The 20,883-nt window shown below is 42.6% G+C and overlaps 1 protein-coding gene across 8 annotated transcripts in view; it reads right to left on the minus strand.

Annotated features, from left to right (window-relative positions):
* Nucleotides 1–20,883, minus strand: part of ZDHHC8 (zinc finger DHHC-type palmitoyltransferase 8) — a 116,836-nt gene that overhangs the window by 11,763 nt on the left and 84,190 nt on the right. For all 8 annotated transcript variants that reach the window (XR_011155384.1, XR_011155386.1, XR_011155385.1 and 5 more), the window contains 6 exons: nucleotides 13,434–13,555; nucleotides 9,924–10,081; nucleotides 6,590–6,762; nucleotides 5,306–5,408; nucleotides 1,923–2,014; nucleotides 172–304 (listed from right to left, as the gene is read on the minus strand). Coding sequence is in view for 5 of the 8 variants with exons in the window: in XM_069030624.1 (XP_068886725.1) it covers nucleotides 172–304; nucleotides 1,923–2,014; nucleotides 5,306–5,408; nucleotides 6,590–6,762; nucleotides 9,924–10,081; nucleotides 13,434–13,555 (781 nt within the window). In the remaining 3 variants the exon portion in view is untranslated. The remainder of the gene's footprint in view (nucleotides 1–171; nucleotides 305–1,922; nucleotides 2,015–5,305; nucleotides 5,409–6,589; nucleotides 6,763–9,923; nucleotides 10,082–13,433; nucleotides 13,556–20,883) is intronic.

Raw genomic sequence — 20,883 nt, forward strand, 5'->3', positions numbered from 1 at the left:
GCTGCTCTTACTGAACCTGGGTTCCTTTCAGAGGATGAAGTTTATGACAAAGACTCAACCTCTATCATTTTCTGCATCATCTCAAAAAGATTTGTCAATGACAGACTCATTCCCAGGCTTGATAATGCTCAATCCATGCCCTTCAAAAGCAGAGCTTGGAGATTTCCTCACCTTGCTCCGGTTGAGGTTGGCTTGGATGCCGTTGTCACTGATCTTCACTGTGATCTGTCGCTCAGACAAATCAGGTCTCAGGAAAGGAGGCTTCACACTCACAGCTTGCTTTTTCTTGGGCTCAACCACATACCTGGTTAATTGTGCAACAGCCATCATTAAAATAAACAATAACCTAAGAACAAGGCTTAGAGACACGAAAATCTTCCCACTTCCAGGTTATGATTTAAGAATGTGTCAGAACCTAGGTAAGAACTTCCATTTATTTCAATGTATGTAAAAATTAGGCAGCAATAAAAAAAATTTTTTTTTAGTGAGCAAAAGGAGAGGATGCATTAAAAAAATCAGCAATTTTTGAAGCACTAATGGACAAGAACACGAAGAGAGCAAGAGAAGCCTGCCACCAACAGAAGTGACTGACTAGATCATCCCCAGCTAACATGAAACAGCTGCCCTGTGGTGGGAGTCAGTGACTGGGGGAACAAGACCCAGCACATGGGGAGTTACCATGGAGATGATGTGCTGCCAGTTCTGACTTACCACATGGTGACTTGTTTCTGTAGCATGTTTAGTGTTCAAATAAATGGAGGTAAAAGAGACTCACAAGTCCATAGGAAGCAACAAATCTAAGAGGAAATGGCTGACTTTAGATATCTAATTTCTCTCCAGTGGAACAGAATTCTGTAATTGCAATTTGCCAGTGGCCGTACAATGCCTGAATATTAATACACACACCAGCTTTCTCTGTTTTGAGTGGTAGTAGTGATGACTCAGTGACCTTCAATATACAGGACAATCTGAACAGGTCTTCACAGAACACAAATGTTCTGCTTGCTATAATTCTGTGAATTGCCATGACGATGGTAATCACACCTCTCACAGCATTTAACACCTGGCTCTTCTCATGTACCTTGATCTGATTTTCATGATTTGGTAAGTTTGAGAAGCAGCTACTCCAGTGTCTTTATTTTAACACATGTAACAGTCCTTTAGGACTTATTTGTTGTGTAACAAAGGGGAAGAGTGTCAGGGTCTGGAATTGTTCAACACCCCAAAAAGGCTCAAATAAGTCCTGTAGTAAGATTATGAACATGTTTGCAGGGTGGACAACTCAGCACCCAGAATTATTTATAGTCCATCTGATCTACTGCACTAAGATCCTGATTTCAAAATGTGAAACGATAAATCCATTTCCCCAAAAATAGAAAGCCATAAATAAAATCTCAAGTTCCATGATGTGGGCCTCATTGATAATCTGTTTTATGATAATGAAAGTGCCAGTGAGATTGAAAACCACAGCAGCCTTAAATTAGATTTAAGTCTTAAGGAGAAAGGCTGATTTTAGCTTCCTTCCTTTCCTCCAGCAGACTGGACGTTGCCTGTACAGTGTAAGAAGTTGTGTGGGCAATATGATAACATGGGTATTTACCTTGTTACTGAAATCCACTGGATAAACAAGTTGATGAAGACAAGGGCATCAGCTCTTGACATAATTTGACAACCTCATTCCAAAAAAGTATTTCTGGGACAAGGGTGGTGAATTACATGAAGAAAGCAACTACTTGGACAGCTTACAGCCATGCAACAGGGAAGCAGCTATCACAGAGCTCTGCCTTCAGGAGTGTTTTGCTTTGTTTTCCTCTTATTCCATCAACGACCTTTGGCTTGTGAGCCCAACCAAGCACATTTTCTTCCTCTGTCCCAACAACTACTCTTCCTCCCTCATTCCCAGCTGAGAGCATTTCTCTTACCTGGGAGCCAAGGGGCTGCAGAGTACGTGTTCCACATTTCCACAGCATCCTCGGGTAAAAGGATTCACTCCCCCACGGAATTTCCCTGTCACCTGGAAACATATTCAGGACAGTGCTCAAACCTCTGGTTATATAAAAGTCATTATCCAACCCTCACAAAGCCAAGAACAAGTCTGACCCTTCTGTCCTTCCCAAACAGATCATTTTTCTTTGAATGCTGCACTTTTTCTCTCCAGCTCTAACACACCGCCTCTGTCAGCTAATTCCAGCTAGGAGGCACTCAACTCAAGATCCTTCCCAAAAGGACACCGCTGAATGTGACTGGGTTTCAAAATGATGTGTTCACCTCTCCATGCTGCTCCTGCACTGGATTTGTGTCTGCTCCCAGCCAGACATCCTGTTTTGGTCCCTTTCATTCCTGTCACTTCCCCTCCTCTGCCTTGGCAAGTCCCCTCCGAACCAACAGCAGCGTCGAATGAACATTCCCAAATGTTGAATGAGAACAATGTTTCCTCTCTCTCAGATCCCATCCTGAGCAGCAATCAGTACAAACCACTGCCTTATGTGGGAGGGTGCCAGGAACTCCCTGGTGATTACAATGTTTGCTTGTAAATGAGCAGGTTTAATAAAAGCCAAGCCTCATTAGACTGGCGGGATCCATTCAAGGCTTCATAAGCACTGTAAAGAGTTTGTACTCTACAGGCAGATACTTGAAAGTCACCATATGGGGATAAATACCAATAAAGCCAGGGAGATTAATAGTGGTTGCCATTAAAAGCATTACTGTTGCTGTTTGCAAGTAAAGCATTTTAATCAGCTCATAGTTCTGATCTAGCAACAAGTTTACAGAGTACCAGAACTACTTTAATTACTTGCACATAAAATAACAACGATGGAATGATTCTGCAATATATTATGCTGGCCTTGTTGATATAACATAAAGCTCTTTAGGAGACCAAGAGAGGCTGGAAGTTCTAAGATTTGGAAGAGCAACCTTTTGACGAAAACATGGGCCTGGGACGTTTGGCACATCTGCATTCAATCCTAGGCTCACGCTGACTTGTGCCAGATGCTGGCAAAGCATTTCATATCTCTGTGCCCATTTTCTCAATCACAGTATGAAAATAAAATTTCTCCAACTCATAGATTACAGTACTAATTATATCAATTTGGTTTCTAAAGTAGTTTGAAATCTACTGGTAGAAAGCAGTCTAAGAAGTAAGGATATTTATTTACTCTATTCAGAAACTAAAAATACCAGAATATGAGCAGATGTTGGGTTATGGGTTATTTTGATTCCATAAAAGAATTTTAGAGGCATTCAGAAAGCTCAGAAATATCCAAACCCAGACACTATGCACTTTTCAATCACAGTCTGCCTACTATGAATGCTCAGAACTTAAAAACTCCAGAATGAATAAATACTAAAATTTACAATAAAAACCCAAAAATGTCTGTACCACTGGCCTATAAAATGTACTGGAAAAAGAGGACAAGATAAGCTGAGCATATTGCAACTGGAAAGCTGACAGTAGATAACTAGCAGTGTGAGAAAAAAGAAATCAACACAGAGACTGCAGGAGAAAAGAGAATGTCTTAGAACAGTGGCAAAGCCAGGAGCAGATTTCATGTCCATCTCTCCTGGTCTGGTGCTCTAATTACTTAGATATGCTTCCTCTAAAAGGGACCTGAAGGCTGGGAACATCCATCCTCCAGTTACAGATAGCTGCTACATATGACTAAGCAGAAACTAAGACCAGATTGTATTTAATTTTCAAAATGGCATGGGAAGATGAATTAAATCTCAAGTGGTTTGGTAGCTCAGGAAACCAAACCAAACTAGGATACATTTTCCAACAGTTATTTCAATCAAATGAAAAATTCTCAAACTTCTAAATTCTAGTGCAGCCACAAACACATGAAGTTAAATTTTACATTTTTTTGAAGTTAAATTTTTTCTTCATCTTCAGCCTAACATTTTCATTGAGAGTTTATATCACTGCACAAAGACAAGCCTAAGGCAAACCACGATTTGGGCTGAGACCAAAATGCTCTGTGTTTCATGCTCCTATTGTTAGCACTATCAAACCTAATGCTTGAGCAAAATCAATTTTAAAATGAAGAGCAGATGATTCTGAGCAGGACAGAGAAAAGCATTTGAAGATGACAGCTATGGAAGCTTGCTTTGTTCAAAGGCCATGTTAGGCAACAGTTTAGGATGACTTCAGATTCCTTGCTTATGTAAACCTCCCACACTCTTCTGGATAAGAGTTTTTATTGTCTTCTTGTGGGATGGAGACAATGTCATCTCAGTTTATGAAGGCCTGGCCTCAGACAGATGTTTTCAACACTCACAGCCTGCCCAGGAGCCAGACAACTCCACAGCATGGAGCCATCAGCCCCCAGGACAGCCAAAACAGCTCAGTGGGAGCTGCAGAGCACCTATGGGTGCAAGGGCAGCAAAAACGCAGCTGAAAAAACCCAAACCACAAAGGAAAAGAAGTATGGTAGAAAAATAAAGTGAAAAAAGCCCAGATACAAGGGGCATTTTGGGGCTGGAGCTGTGAAAGGGTAAAGCACTGGAGTGCAGAGAGTTCATGAGCCTTGGGAAGAGGGCTGAGACCAGTGCCACACCTGCAAACTGTCCCTCAGGGGTGGCAGGGGCCTCTTATTGATCCCATCACACTGATCTCTATCACCCACACCATGCTATTGATGTGCACATGAATGTGGGTCTGCATCAACCACAGGGGCTGTGATCATAGACATTTGAGTAGCTGCAGGGAAACTGAAGTTTTACAGACTTTTTGGCACAAGGTGTCATGTTGGCACTTGGTTTGGAGAAGGAAAGCAAGTTGGGTCCAACAGCACTCTGTGTGTGTGTGTGTGTGTTCATATGCATGAGAACAAGAGAGAGACACAGAGTGAGACAAAGAGCTAACTCAGACCCTATTATGGGCAGTGTGGGCTTGCTGGAGGAGTTCAGAATACCAGGAGAGAGGGCAAATGATTTAATCTTTTCCTTTCTTTCTTTCACTCAATCTCATGGATTGTTCAGTCTGACTCATAAAGTTTGAACTTTTGGGGTTGATGGTACTCACCACATAAAACCTATTTCAAGGCCATGAGTAGATTTTAAATAATAAATAAGCCTGGGGTGATGCTCTGTGGCTAAGAAAGGGAAATCTTTGCCTGCAGTGTATTAAAAAAAATATATCTGAAAATAAAAAAATAGGCCATCTTCCTAGATCTCCCCAAAAGCTCCAGTAAGAGCGTTACTGGTAAGATTTGGACCATCTTTTGCTTTACCCAAGCTGACTTGCTGACTTTCCTTCCCAACTCAACACCTCAGCCACAAACATGGAGAAAGGATTGCTTCTTACCTGTTCATTCGTTGTGCGCCCTCGGGCCACTAGAACAATATGGAAGCCAGTGAGACCAATGACTGGAATAAAGAATAACCCAGCCACACACATGACAGCCATTCTGTATCCAAGAGTTAAAGAAACTGGGATGAGTGAAGGGAAAAAGAGTCTATGAAAGACAAGAGGGAGGAAAAGGAGAAAAAAAAATAGGGAGAGTGTCACAGTGTCATAGAATGGTTTGGGTTGGAAGGGACCTTAAAGATCACCCCCCTGTTCCAACGCCCCTGTTGTGGACAGGACACCTTTCACTAGACCAGGTTGCTCCAAGCCCTGTCCAACCTGGCCTTGGACACTTCCAGGGATGGGGCAGCCACAGTTTCTCTGGGCAACCTGTGCCAGTGCCTCATAGTGAAGAATTTCATGCTAATATCTCATCTAAACCTGCCTTCTTTCAGTTGGAAGCTGTTCCCCTTGTCCTTTCACTCCAGACCCTTGTCCAAAGTCCCTCTCCAGGTTTTTTGGAACCCCTTTAGGCATTGGAAGGGGCTCTAAGGTCTCCCTAGAGCCTTCTCTTCTCCAGGCTGAACAACACCAACTCTCCCAGCCTGGCTCCAGAGCAGAGGGGCTTGAGCTCTCTGGGCATCTCTGTGGCCACCTCTGGACTTGCTCCAGCAGCTCCACGTCCTTCTGATGTTGGTGCAGCACTCCAAGTGGGGTCTCATGAGTGCAGAGTAGCGTGTCCCTCACCTTTAGCAAGGTCTAACTGAATTTCATCTCAAAGTCCATCTGCTCCTAGTCTGGGTCCTCACCCCTGAGATGGTTAAAAAGTAATGTGAACTCAGTGACTCTGGCTCTACCTACCTTGTAAGAATGTTCTGCACTAATCTATCAAGAGCAGTGACACCCCTCAGAGCCAGTGGTTCGTGTGCTACACGAGCATGCAGGAGGCTGCTTCCAGAGCAAACTCTGCTCCAAAATACAGCAACAGAGTTTTGAATACAGAAAACAGCAGTTGAGAGCTACACCTGGTTCTAAGTAAAATTCAGGGAGGCAGCTCATCCTTCTGCTGGGTTGTCATGACAAAGACTGAGAAAGACAAAGGGTCAGCTATAGTTTCTGGAGCAATTCTTGTTCACACAGGTATGATGGGAACAGAGGAAAACCTGCACTGAGCATTTACAGGAGGAGAACAGTGGGGGATCAAGAGAGGCTCCACCAGCTCCTGCAGGAAAAATATTCAGATTCATTCTTTCCCATTTTCCTCAGTCACCTTGAGTCTTGAAAGACCAAAAGGAAGGATACGTAATGGTAGTATGAGCTGCTCCCAGCTTTTCCATATGGTTTAGTACGAAGATGAGCCCAAAGGTGAACACTCCAACCATGTGCGTACTTAGGGACAGCAAGAAGAGAAAAAAATAGCGGTAGTTCCTCCGTCCTATGCAATTGTTGACCCATGGGCAGTGATGGTCAAAATCCTTGTAAAGAAAGGGAGAGATAGGGAAAAATATCCAAACAGTGAAAGAAAATACATTGCCTTAGAGATGAATCCGAACCACTGTCATGTAAAATTACATCAGACTAGTTCTGCAGCTTTACAAAATGCTTGACTGTCTTTATAAGGCTCTTTTTAGAACCAAGTTGTTTCTCTGTCCATGGGTGGAGAGGTGCTTGAGCGTTTATAGCATTTGAAGAGAGGATATATTAAAAATAAACTTAATTAAAAAGAAAGGACAGGCTATTTATCTGCTAGCAGCAGAAGCCCTAATTTTTTTCATCCTTAGCACGAATCAATTACAATGAAGTTATTATAACCTAGAACGGTTTGAAGATGCAATACTGCTGCAGAATTTCCTGTCCCACATTTCAGTACTTATACATCACTGAATGAATCCACTTTGAACAATGGACATCACAAAAGTACCTTTTTACCAAGCAGGTCCACAACGAAAAGCAACAGCTGGATCAGACACAGGCAAAGTTCTGCACAGGTTCATTAATAATTATGAATCCAAACCTAACTATTTTTCTCAGTCAAAAGTCCAAAGTACCTCACAAAGTCAGATCCCTTCTAACAGGAGATTTAATAATGAGGGCAAGCCACAGACATCCTCTGAGTGCCTTTACACAGTTTTGTAAGCATGTAAATCCACTGTCTCCAGTGGGATTATTCTTGATGTGAAGACAAGATCAGGTGCAAGAAATAAACCCTTCTCACCTCTGTGTTCTTCAGAACAGATATTACACTTTCATTGCATTAACAAATGAACTGTTTATTCTTTGCTTTGTGCCAATGCTATTTTTAAGCACTGCTCAATGATGACACAGGGGGTTTTATATTTCTAAGTTTTGCACAACACATTTACCAAAAATTTACAAAATACAAAAAAATGGATTAGAGCTTTCTCAAAGCACATTAGAAAATGAGAGGGGCAACTTAAGATCATTTCAGGCTACATCTGAAATGCTGACATAACATCTGTCTGTTATGCAAATATGGCTGTATGCAACTCAAAATACCTATGGATTATGAAACCATGTAAGTACTCACTGCAAACATTTCAATTAAGAAAACAAAAATCTGACTACTTTCGTCACAGATTCATTTTTGGGTCCCTCTGGTAACAGCATGCTTTAAGTTTTAATTGGTTTTATTTCTGTAAATGTTCTCTGCTTTTGTTGTTTATTCATTTTTACCAAATTGTTCAGAAGTTTTATATTTGGGAAAGTAATTTTTATTGTACATTCTAGACTGAAAGTGAAAACATGTGAACTACAACCCTGAGTGGATCCTACATGGAAAGCCAGCAGAGTCACTCCTGTTACTGTCTCAAAGCTCTTCTAGGATAGACAGGTAAGTGGGAAATAAGCATCACAAGAATCAATAAAACATGTTTTAGGCCATGATTTATTGATTCAGAAGTCATTAATGCTTTTTGCCTACATTCCTCCACAGCAGTAATAACTTAATTACAAGCAGAGCTCCTTACTTGGGCACCAGAATAGTAGGGAACATTCAACTGACCTGACTATCAATAGAACTTGTGGAGAGCTAGCCAGTGTCACCTTGCCTTCTGCTATTTTATGCAGGTTCCTTTTGGATTCTCTCCCATTTTCACTTCTGCTGCAGAACTGACTCCCATGGAGGCCTTACATCAGCATGAAACTTCAAGTGTTTATACCAGTGAGTTTTGAGCCATCTTTTTCTGAGAAAACTTCATTTGTTGAAAACAAATTTTTATGCTGAGCCACCGGGTAAGGTGGAAGAAAGAAACTCCATGGGACAACTGAGAATTTACCATCATCTCAACAATCCTCAGGATCTAGAATTAGTGCAAACATTTATGTTTTAAAACTAGGAATGTTTGATTCAGGTTTTCTACAAAAAATCCAGCTCTATCCAACAATTCACAGCAGCCTAAACAAATTGTGTGTCACAACTTAATGAACAGCTATGGCTATTCCCCTCTACCCAGGGACCTTGGCAGCTCCTCACTCTCAGGCTTCTAAAATCCCACATCCTTCTAAAGCCTTCCAAAACAGGACAGCCTTGTCCTATTTATCAATGGTTACTAGGCACAGCACTGCTTCCAGGTAACTATAACTTAGACATATATTGCCCTGAAGGAGAAAATGACTGACACAAGATAAATCCAGGCAGCCTTTCTCTCACTTGTAACTGTGCTGCTTTCTTTGGGACTATTCCCTTGCTTATGGCAAAGAGGATTAGGACAAAGGTAGTGCATACAGCATTCCAGCTGACTACGGTATTTTTTCCTCTTCTGATTAGTAATTCCTTTCATTTTAATGGCACAGCTGAATATATTTTAGACATATTAAAGATTTCATCTTTTGAAAAAAAAATAGACCTTGCAGCAGAAATGATCCTTTAGAAGTAGAATTATTAGCTCAGCAATAAAAAGCGTCCTCTGGCAATACACTACTGTGAACACAGTGCTCTGTACCTACATGTTTGGGAGATGCTTATAGCCCAGAAGCACATCTTACTGTTTAGGGGTTATTTTTTAAAAATCCTGTGTGACTCACCAAGACCCTAAGGGTATCAAGAATCATGAAAATCCCCTAATTCAGAGCAATCAACATTAGAAACATGAATGAGCTCATGCACTGAGCTGAGGTGTTGAAAGAAACATGGGCTCCTTCCATTGACTGGAGAACCACTTACTGAATTCTGAGTTTGGTTTTCCTGAACTCACACACCATTCTGGCTTCTCTTCTTGCCCACTAATGTAGGCATCAGTTTGCTCCAAATTTAATGATGAGCCTTAAGCTCACACATGACAAGTTAAAATGGTTCACCCTGCATTTCTTGCTTTCCTGAACTCTGCATCCACTCTCCCATTCACCCCTTTTTAACAGTCAGAAGACACAGCCAGCATTATAAATTTTTATTCTAATTATCACTGCCAACAAGGCTGACATCGAGCATTACTGCATCTGTGACACACATAACTGAGGGCTGTTCAAATGGTACTGCTCAGCAGGAGTCCAACAAGGCTACAGCTGTGAACTTCCAAGAACTGGAATACTGGGGCAACCCCAGTGCCTGTTTCCAATAGCAGGTGCAAGCCCAGCCCCGAGGCAGAGCCCAGGGTGACCTGACCCACAGCAGCGTTACCTCCACACAGTTGTCACAGACGCTGCAGTGGGAGCAGCGGGGCGGGCGGTAGAAGTGGCAGGTTGCGCACCACTTCATCCGTACTTGGATTCCTTTGATCTCCACGTTCTTGTACAGCGGCGCGCGGAAGTCGTCGTCTTTATCCTCGTCTTCGTCTGCTGCTCAATGCAAAACTGGGAGTTAGTGGAGATAGCAGAGGACAAAGAGAATAGAGCTAATCCTGTCAGCACCTGGGACACAGGGGCACTGCACAGTCCCCTTACTGGGGACAACACAGAGGGCAGATGGTTTATCACCTCTGCCCTGTTTAAGAAAAGAGTCCATTTAAAAATAAATGCACAAAATAAAAACCGGTCTATAACAGACAAAGAAGAAAAAATATTATTCTAGACTCCTGTGGTCTTTGTTTGTTTCCTCCTGACAGAAAATCTAAGAAGTTCACATCTATTTAACACCTGGTTAAACATTATAGCGCAGCTGGCATTGGTTGACTGGCTCCAAATTAGGTGGAATTTGATAATGTTGTCCCAGTGGAGCATCAATTACTGTCATGCAGTTCTATATTAAATCTTCTCTAGATGTGTTATCATGATCCAATTTCCATTGACTTCAGAGGGAAATTCTCCCTTCACTTAGATGAGCTTGGGATCTGGCTCAGCTACAGTATTTATCTTGCAAGAGTATTCTCTGGATTAACGTTTGTGTGTGGAAGCAGAGTGCTGTACTGGCACCATTCCCTATAATTTTCCTTCATAACTAGTCACTGGGACTCTTAGAGAGAGTCAGACTCTAAATCCCTTAGGCACTTCTATAAATACAGTCTGTAGGTTCTCCAATACCATTATAAACCTGCCCATGCTGTGTTACACATGTGGGCAGATGAAAACAAGACACCAGAACAGTCAAACCATTTAAGCTCTTATAAAAATCTGATTATGCTGACAAAAAGTATGTACATTATATATATATACCTACATGCATTTAAACGTGTTGCTTTTGCAGAATTCAAATACAGAGTTGATATAAAACAGATTCACATCAAAAATGCTGAAAGCTAGTTTGTAGTTGGTATAATTAGCCAGCAACAAACATTGCCAGTCTCAGCCTAGTCTGTAAATCGGATTTTTCAAGGCAGCCCCAGTTCCAGTTACTTAATACTTCCTTTCCTACTCACTCATTCTGGTGTATTACCAGAAATTCACTCACACAGAGCCAGTCCTGATTCATACCAGAAACATTCAGAGAGCCAACAAATTTTTAAAAATATTAAAAAATGAGTAGTGGATCTGGGAGTTTGATTAAGATCCTCTTCAACAAGCTGGGTTTCTGCAGCCCAAGTTCTATCATTTCCCCCATAGGCCAAGTTCTATCTGCCAGAGAACCTGTAAGCTCATATGATATAGCTGGAAATGTGCTTACTTCCAGTTTCCAGTGACCTGAGCAGAATACATTGGCAGAGGAATGTATCTTACTACACAGATTCTCATACTGTGATCCACTGACACAGAGTAGCCAAGTCTCATATTTTTCTAACAAATTTTTGGTGGCTTCCTTACAGGAGTTGTGTGATTTCATTAGAGTCTCAGCTTTTGTATTGCTTATTTGTTGTTTTGATTTTGAAGTAAATTCCTAACTATCAGAAATGTCCTAAGAAGCTTGAAAACCAAGAAGACTAAACCTAATTTCAACAGCAGAAAGCAAATAGAGTGATTGTGTATTCATTTTAAGTCCCTCCTACAATTCCTGAACTCCTTGCGCTGGCAGCTCTGCGGGTGGCGTGGGGTGGTGATATGCTTTTTTTCACATGCACACTTGTGATCTGAAATAACATCTGCTCCTCCTTCCTCCCAGCACTGGTATTTATAGTCTTTTCCATCTTTTCCCTTATCAGTTTGCTTCCTTCACACATCTAAACTCCTGCTCCATTACTTTCTCCCAGGACGAATTCCATGCCTTTTCTCGTCCTTTCCCCACTCCCCTTGCTCCCAGCATCTTCCTGACAAAGCATAGGTACAGCACAGAGATGCAAGGCCACAAATGAGGTGAGATACAGAAGAGTGGTGAACTTTAGGAACTCCTCCTCCTCTTCCTGCTTTGCTCCTGGACTCCCTTGTGTAAAGGGAGATGGGATGGGAGGGAAGATGATTAGAAAGTTTCTATTTGATCTCCCTGTGTGTTTCTTCCTTAAATGCAAAGTCCAAAATGAAGAACTTTGTTTGCAAAAGGAAGTTAGAGGAGCCCAAAGGCAGGTATGAACTGACAATACACACAACACTGATCACTCCTGGGGCCTGGTGACGTCCAGCCCTGCTCTGAGGGAACTGCCCTGTACAAACACACTGGATTCTCAGACTGAGAATGTTTTATGTTTAATTAACCACTGCTATCTCTGCTGAGATAAAAAAACTAACAAGTCCAGGAAACTCCTTAAAACTCCACCTGCGTAAGTTCTTCTGAAAGTCACTAACATTTGTAGCTTTAAGCACCTTTACACTGTATCAGTTATCTTACACAAGTGACTGAATCTTGCCTCTGCCTTAGTTTGCCTTTACACACAATTATTTCCTTAACTGGAGTGCTGCAACACTTAATCAGGGGTTCAGAAGCTTCGGCTAAGAGGAATGGCAGAGAGATCCTCATCATTAGACCCTGCTGCCTGAAGAAACCTGGCCTTGCTGCTGAGCGAAGCCAGCAGGACTGGTACCTTGTTCTCGTCAGGTAGCAATTCAAAATAGATACTGAATTTGGTAAATAGAGGCGAAGAAGCACAGCTTGCAGACAGCACAGATCCATTGGTTTAGACAGACTGCCTAGAGCAGTCTCTGCTGCAAACTGCATGTGAATAATTATTGGAAGACAGATAAAATGAGGTGATAATTCTCTCATTAGGATGTGTTAAAAGAGCTAGCTGCACTGTGGTTCCCATTACAAAAGCTGAGTGATCTCTATCCTATTTAATCAGCTGTGAATCAGTACTAATTTAAGCAGGAATATCTTTCTAGATGTATACATTTTTAGACACTCTAAGGCAAGCCTCAATCATTATCTGTTCTAGCGTTCAATGCTTCTGCATTTTTTTTTACGGTATTCTGGAAGGACTGCTTTTATGAAACTGTTTCAGAAAGTTTAGCCTCTCCCCTCTGCCATGCTCTGCTACCTATTGGGAAGACAGTGACTTAAATCCAATGTGCCAGCATGACACAGGGGATAGCAATCAAAATCACATCACTCAGGAGAGCTGTTCAAGGAGAACCATTCTACACAACCTTGTGCCCTTGAGTGCCAGTCTGAGCAAGTGCAAGGACAACTGACACCCAGGAGCTCAGAAGGGAGCAGGAGGATACCCAGCATTTCACTGCCATCTCACTTCTACTGACAGTCGAGTATAGTAAATAAATAAATACAGTCTACAAGATTACTCAGCAACTTGTGTGTTTGGATACCTGGCACCTCCTTTGGCTTGGATTTTCAATGCCCCCCCAACCCCTGCAACAGTCCCATTTCTGTTACCTCGTGGGAAAACTCCAGGGTCCATGAAAGTTGCCATGCTGAAGTTTGCCAGTACAAACAAGAAGACGAGTCCATTGTACACTGGGATGGCTGGGGAGATGGCTTTTGTCAACCAGGGGCACCTGTGGCGAAGAAAAGTTATGGGTAAGGGCTCTTTCACCTGTAACACGTAGTTTCTTTCCACTCACCACCATCACACAGAGAAGTACTCTGGGTCCCCCCCCAGCCATGCAGCAAGGCTGAATTTGCAATGTAACAGAAATTTCCAGAGCCAGTTTCAGTGATCACTGCAACACCCTCTGTAAAGCTGCTTTGTTCCAGAGCACAGAAAGCACCGATTGTTCACAGGGCTCACAGGGCTTTGCCACCCTATTGCCTTATCTGCAACCTGGCGTTTTACTACTCTGTGTGAAAGCTTCACCCCATTGTTGCATTTCTGTTACCTTCTCTACAGCCTTGTTGCAGCTGGGGTTACTTTCAATTTTCACTGGTGTAAAGCAGAATAGGATTCAAACCATTGATCCCCAAAGCAGGGGCACAGAGCATCACACTTGCTTCTCACTAAGCTTCCATGGTTTTCAACACTCAGAACCAACACTACAAAACCTATCCTTGGGGGAAAGTTTTGTCAGACCAAGCATGGGCTTTGCAGGTGTCAGCAGAACGTGAAAATGCAGTATCAAAAAGAAAGTGGAAGGCATATGCCATGTGAACAATGTTCAGAAGCACCAGAAAGTTTCGTTGCTTACCCACTGAGATAAGAAGATAAAGGGTAAAGGAGAAGGAGTAGGAGACTTTGGAAAGAGGATGGGGAAATGCCTGTTAATGAGAGGAAAATTGTTGAAACTGCAAAGAACACTTCCCACCAGCAGAGAAGGGCAGGATGAGGCAGCAAAGAGCCTGCTTTACAGGCAGCTTCACCAAATAAAAAGCAGTGTGCATTCACTCAGCCGTTCACAACCTCTGAACACCACACCAAATGTACTTCTCCTCTCTGCAGGAGGAGGTTTGGTGTCACAGGGGCACTGAGGAGAAAAATCAGATCAAACTCATGACACTTGCAAATATAAATAAGGAAGAATGTGGGTCAAAGTATGTAATTGAAAAAAAGACCCCTCACTGAGTTGCTCCTTAGATTTCCACGTCTTGACAGCCAAGGACTCTTCCAAGGCTGCCGAACAGGCAGGCATTCAGCAATGCCTGCTGCCATTAGCATAAATCATACACTGGCTCATGTATTCTGGTATTTTGCCTGCATTACATCTACAGTTGGATCTGATTGTCTGCCAACCTGAAGGAGAAAACAACAAGCAAGCAGCCTTCTTCCATGAATTTGCACCAACAGGCTGTTTTGAACAGCTGAGAATGGTGCTACTGACCTTGAAGGGACACTGTCAAACGTGCTCTTATGGCCACTGTTAGAAGGGCACCACATTTTCTTCTCCCATTTCTTTGTGGGCAGGCAAAAAGAGATTTTTTTGCACTCCCCCACCTCTTCACAGCTGGGCTTTTAACACTGCACTGCTGCAAACTGCTTTTAAAAGGACCTTTCCTTGTGTGTGCTTCACTTAGCCTAGCCTGGATTGAGGAAAAGATGAAAAAGTCCTACCCAGGACTGAATGAACTCTAAAGCATTGAGCAAGACACATCTGTGGCCAGGGCCAAACCTCCAGGCTGACTAAAGGAGAAGTTAAAAAAAATCAGCCAAAGAGAGCTTGACTTCATGAGGTACCGTAAGAACCCTATTCTTCACAAAAGGAGGCATTTCAACAAGTAGTAAGGTCATACTGACTTGCTGCCTTGCTCAGTTTGCCTCAGAGCAGCTGCTGACTACTGAAAACCAAAGCAAGGCACAAACTTCTCACTTGCCAGGAAAGGTGCTGCAGTGACCTTGCAAAGCAGGCTGCAGGCCTGTCACTAACAACAGTTTCTGCCACATCCTTTGGAGGAGAGCAAAATAAATCCTGAAGTAAGCAGTTATAAAATCAATTCTACTCAGGGAAGAGTTCTTCCCTCTAAATTATAGTAAAATTAGATTCAGTAATGGGCATGACTGACTTAATTTCTTCCCATGAAGAAACTGCCTACACAGAAAAAGATTATGAAGTTACCCATTGCTTGTCAAGCATGGAGGAGAGATGTCCTTGGCAGTAAAGTCACGTAGGCTGGCAAATCAAGGGACAGGAAACCCTTTCTTACAGATAACTAGTTACTCTGAACAAGATTATAATGAGAGAGATTGTCTCAGATGATTAATGTAAGCATTTTTTAAGATTCTCATTTGTGATTTACTTTGTCACGTTCCAAACAAATATATCAAAATATTAGGAAGAATTTTAGCCATAAGATAAACTGCACAGCTCATTTAATGGGTAAACAGTGTATCTGAAAAGCCTTCACAGAAGTTGAAATAAAGGATAGGGTGAGTCACTGTACATTCTAGCCACAAGGTCAGTTCACAATCCTTCCATTTCTTCTTCCCAGAATTGTTATGCAGCATCACAGATTACCTAAAATTACACGGGACAAAAGCGGCCTCATTTGTAAACTAGACTGGCCAATAAAAACAGATGTGGAGATCAAGTCCTGGCTCATAACAGTAAAAAGGTCTGAAAAAGAAAATAAAATTTCCAATAGGATTCACCAAAGTGATGCAGCCTCCCTGTCCCCCTCCACTAATGCACACATAATTTTTGGCAAAATAACAGAAATTCTAATCTGGGCCTAGTAGGTTATTTTATTACTAATCCATCATGTAAAAGCCTGGCTTCTGCCTCTCTGCCTCAAGGAGAAAGCTGCAGAAATGTTGAAGCAGGACCTGTAGTGAGTTTCTTTTTACTTTGTGCATATCATCTCTCCAGGAGATCTGGTTCCAGCAGCAATTATGCCTATTATTGGGACAAATCTAGCTGAACTTTTCCTTTGCTTTTTCCTAGCAGGAGTTGTTGTGAATCCAGACAAACAGCACATAGGATTTTAAAGCTTTCCTTGGCTGGTGAATCCAAAATTTCAAGAGGCTACAGTTTTGTGTCTTCAACTCATCTCACAGTGGAATTATATAGCAGGAATGGTACCACAACTTTTATAGGGCTATATGAATCAAGTAGAGCCAGGAGCAGTGTATAATCCCCTAATGGAGCACCACCAGATTTTTTTTCTGAGAGAAAGCAATTGTACAATGTGTGTCTTATTCCAAGTTAATTTGGATCCCTCACTTGAACCAGAAGACCTGAAGGGTAATGTTGCTATTGCTGCAGGTACCAGCCATACTGCATCAAGAACTGCTCCAAAGAGAAACTTTCCTTGGCTTTGTTTACTGTGGAGGTTCAGAGCCAGCACATGCCACCATGGCACACTAGATAATTATGGATCTCAAATTCTTCAGAATGCAGCACACAATTACACAGGCAGCATTTCCCTCATAATTATACTTCTCTGACATAGAGTGATTCTGTTCATAACTCAGCGGAGAGTAATTCAGGGCGACAGATTTAATCTCATTTATCCTATTTGCTCTTGAAACCCTATCCTAATAAAATGGAAAGTTAAAAAGATTAACAAATAGGATCACACAACTTGCTAGGTGTCAGATAGACTTAGCATGATCAGCTGCCTATCTCTGCTAAATTAAACAACAAATAATCCTTTCTGCTTTTTTGCCTGGTGCTTTGTAGCAAGACGTGTTTGTGTCTTATAATTAAGTAATTGAATGGGACATTTTTCTTGAATCTTGCTCTAAATTAAGATTTGGTGTTTTTCATTAAAACATGCTTAGAGAGGCAGTAGGCCACAGAGAATGGACCCTTGGATTTCAAGAACCAGGTTTTAGTCTTGGCTCTAACATTGGCTCACAGAGCCACCTGCTCTCCCTGGCCACCCCAGTTACATATTTTCCAACTGAGACCCAACTCAGACCAAACTGAGACCACCTTCCCCACAGCAGGGCAGAGTTTGAAAGTCTTAAAGCATCTCTGTTAGGGTCAGGCTGTTGCCCTGGCGTTCACGTCCCAGAAGGCAGCTCTGGGCACCCACCAGCCTCCCCTGAATGGGGCAGGGGTGAGGATCCTGCTGCTGGGCCATGGTGTGAGGATGGGTCTGTGATTTACTCAGCAAACAAGGCCAGTGGTTCATTTTAAAGCCTGCCTGGAGCACCACAAGCACATGCAAGCACATGTCTGGAGGCCAGAGACAGGGAGCAGAACAAGGGCCAGGAGGCTACAACTCTTCCCTTTCTTGAAGCTGCTTGTGCAGTGCACAGAGATGTGGGAACCTCAAGAGATGGGCATCCAAGCTTTGGATACTTATCCACACCTAATAAGAACACTCTCAAGGATTGTCTAAATGGTTGCTCAGCTACACCTAATACTTGATCTGAGATTACCACACATTCTTCCCCTCAGCCTCAAACAGATGGCCGATGCACAACAAAACAATTAATTTCTTCAAAATCACAAGGCATGGGGTTATAACATGGAAAAGAAAGCATTTCTTAGCTCAAATGTACTTCTGCCATGAATTACAGTGGTAAAAGGCTAATGTGAAATAGCTGATTCAGTGCATGCAAGTAGAAGCAGCTCAGTGAAGTAGAGACTAATTAGATAAAAGGGGTCAACAAGCAAACATAATTTGACTAAGCACAAGTACTAATTTCACTGGAAACTTTCAAATGATGTCCAAAGACTGTAGAAGCCCGACCCTGATTCCTCTCCAAGACTTTCTAGCCAAACCCTGACTGTTAGGAACATGTTTGCACTGTAAAATTCATATAAACAATTTCTAATCATCTGACCAAAGATTTAACATTTCTAACATCAACTCTGGGAGCTGGACCCAACATCCTGGGCTGCCCAAAAGCTGCTCTATCCTGTAAGGCACAACAGTCAGGATGGCTGAGAGGACACACCAGAGGAGGAACAGGTCCACAGGGGTAAAAGTCTGCCTCAACCAGCACTGCACCAGCTGGAACATAAATGAAAGGGCTGTCAACTGACTGATTCTGAACACCCACGCTGTAGAAGGATATGGAATTGGATGCAAAATTGTACCTTAAAGCCCATTCTACCAGTTTGTATGTGGGACAGAGAAGGTGCAAGACAGCATTCTGAAGGCTGTGCATGGCCCAGTATGCACCACAGAGCAGAGAAGGGCAGAGTGCTCTTAGTCTTTAGCAGTGTTAATCTAACACATTTCTCACATTTCCCAGTCTGGGTGAGATTTTTCTATTTATATGCTTTTTCCTACCCAGAAATTACAGAAAAGTACCTTTCTGGAATAGCAACAGAAGAAAAAAAAATTGCTCATTTTCCATTTTTTTGTCACTATCAAAGAGCATGAAGATTATTGTACATCTAAAAATATTTTCCAAGGTGCTGAGACATCTGTCTCACTGCATCACTGGAAACAGTTAGGAGAGAATTTATGTGAGTGTCATAACCAATGTGAAACAGAACAGCAGGTCTTGTGAAAATAGCAGGAGGTTCTGGACTGCCAGGTTCTTTGCTCAGCTCTGCACATCAGATTTTGATAAGTGAACTAATTTCTGCACCATATCTTACTCATTGGCAAGACTGCAGATAATACATCGTTGCCATAGCACTATACTCTCACTGTGAGTATGGCAGTTGTACTGACAGAAAGTGATATCAAAGTAAAGGATAACAAATCCAAATGTTACCAAAAAATGGGAAAAGGACAAGTAAATACTGGAAAATTTATTACTGAAAGGCAGTAAATGATGAGAGCTGAGTGCTACACAGAACAGCTCATGCTGGTGATAAATAGGAGCTCCCAAAACATCTACCCTGAGTTTTCAGGTGCAGTTATCCATCAGAAAAGGCCAAAAAATCACCCCAAATCCCACCACCAAAACCCTCTCATGAATTTAATGAGTCCCTTCCTCACTGAAATAGAGACAAACCCTAGAGATAGAGGTTCAAATCCATCACCTGCTTAACTGTGTTTAATTATTCACAAGAAATGTGCTGGGCTGGAATTCACTCAGGTTTAACAAGAGCTGATGGGGTTTCAGTGAACTTTCCATTACACTCTGGACTCCATCCAAAGGCTAGTGGTTCATGTCTGGCAATGTACAGATCAGAGGAGCTAAATCAATTAAAAAGTCAACTTGAGATGTAATGGTCCTTGGTGAAAAACCTTACCCGGGCTATACATCACCCCCAAAGTAAAATACAATCTACCTTTTTCACAAAGCTGCCTGAAAACTCTGGATCATGTTTCCTTCCTGCCTTTTTAAACAGTCTCCAAGTATCTGAGAAAAGACAGTATTGTCATGTGAACTGATGTGGGAGAAACATACAGAAGAAACAAGAATACCAATAACCCAATCTGAGTGAGACCACCGCAGGGCTAAACTCACCCAGGTTCAGAAGCTCTCCAGCCATCCCAGACCTATTGCCCAAGCACAGGCTGACCCTGCAGCCCGCGGGCAGCATGTACTATGTGAGCTGTGACACTGTGTGACTTTACATCATGTGCACAGTGAGCAGACAGCCCTGGGCTGGGCTGGACTCAGTGCTCACGCCTTGCAGAGATGCTCTCTGCACACTCAGTAGCTGCTGTGAGCACAGGAACCTGGAAAGCACCCCCGGCTGTGGCCAAGCCATGGGCTACTGCCAGGAGCTGCACTCGCACACTGCTCAGAGCAGGGCTTGGGCAGGCAAGGCTGAGCCCACCTGCAAACACACAGCAACCCAGCAAAATCCTGCTCTACACACTGGTTTGAAATCTGCACCGTCCTGCAGGGAGTTAAGGACCTACTCAGAGTCAGTTTGCACTTACTGACATACATGAAGGCCCAGGACAGAGGTTTTGATGTATTTGTAAAGGAATATGCTGTAATAGTGCAGCAGCACTTGCACACTGATCCGGGGTATAGACAGGCTGGATTTCAGAGGGCACAATAACATTTTTGTATGAGGAGAAGGATAATGCTCACAGCAAAGTGAGGCAGTAGGTCTTCGTGGCACTTCAAGTGTCTAATGGGCTGTGAGCAGCATCACTCCAAGCAGCAGTGAATGCTCTGGTGCCTCAGGAAAGGAGCCAATTGACAGTGCTTGGGCAAATCAGAGCAGATTCCGGTGCGGGTACACAGGGTGAGCACACAGATCCAGAGACAAACACCTTTTGTTTGCTTTCTCAGTCCTGGACTTTGCAAAGCCTAAAATGCCACACAAGCTGGAAGAGGCAAGGACAAGTGTAATCCAGGGCTTCTCAGATGTGCATCAACCTTTTATCAGTGCCATGCTGGGCAGCTGGAAATGAACCCTACTTTTTCCAGCAGCCAGTAAGAGAGCTGAGTGTATGGGTGGTGTTTGGGCCATGACAGAAGAGAACAGCAATAAGGACTCACTGCAAAATAACCACAGCAGGAGAGACACTATTGCCCTGTCACACTAAAAGTTTTAAACCCACTTGGTTAGAAAAAGACGGA

The sequence above is a fragment of the Aphelocoma coerulescens genome, chromosome 15 (genome assembly GCF_041296385.1).
Source record: "Aphelocoma coerulescens isolate FSJ_1873_10779 chromosome 15, UR_Acoe_1.0, whole genome shotgun sequence".
Lineage (NCBI taxonomy): Eukaryota > Metazoa > Chordata > Aves > Passeriformes > Corvidae > Aphelocoma > Aphelocoma coerulescens.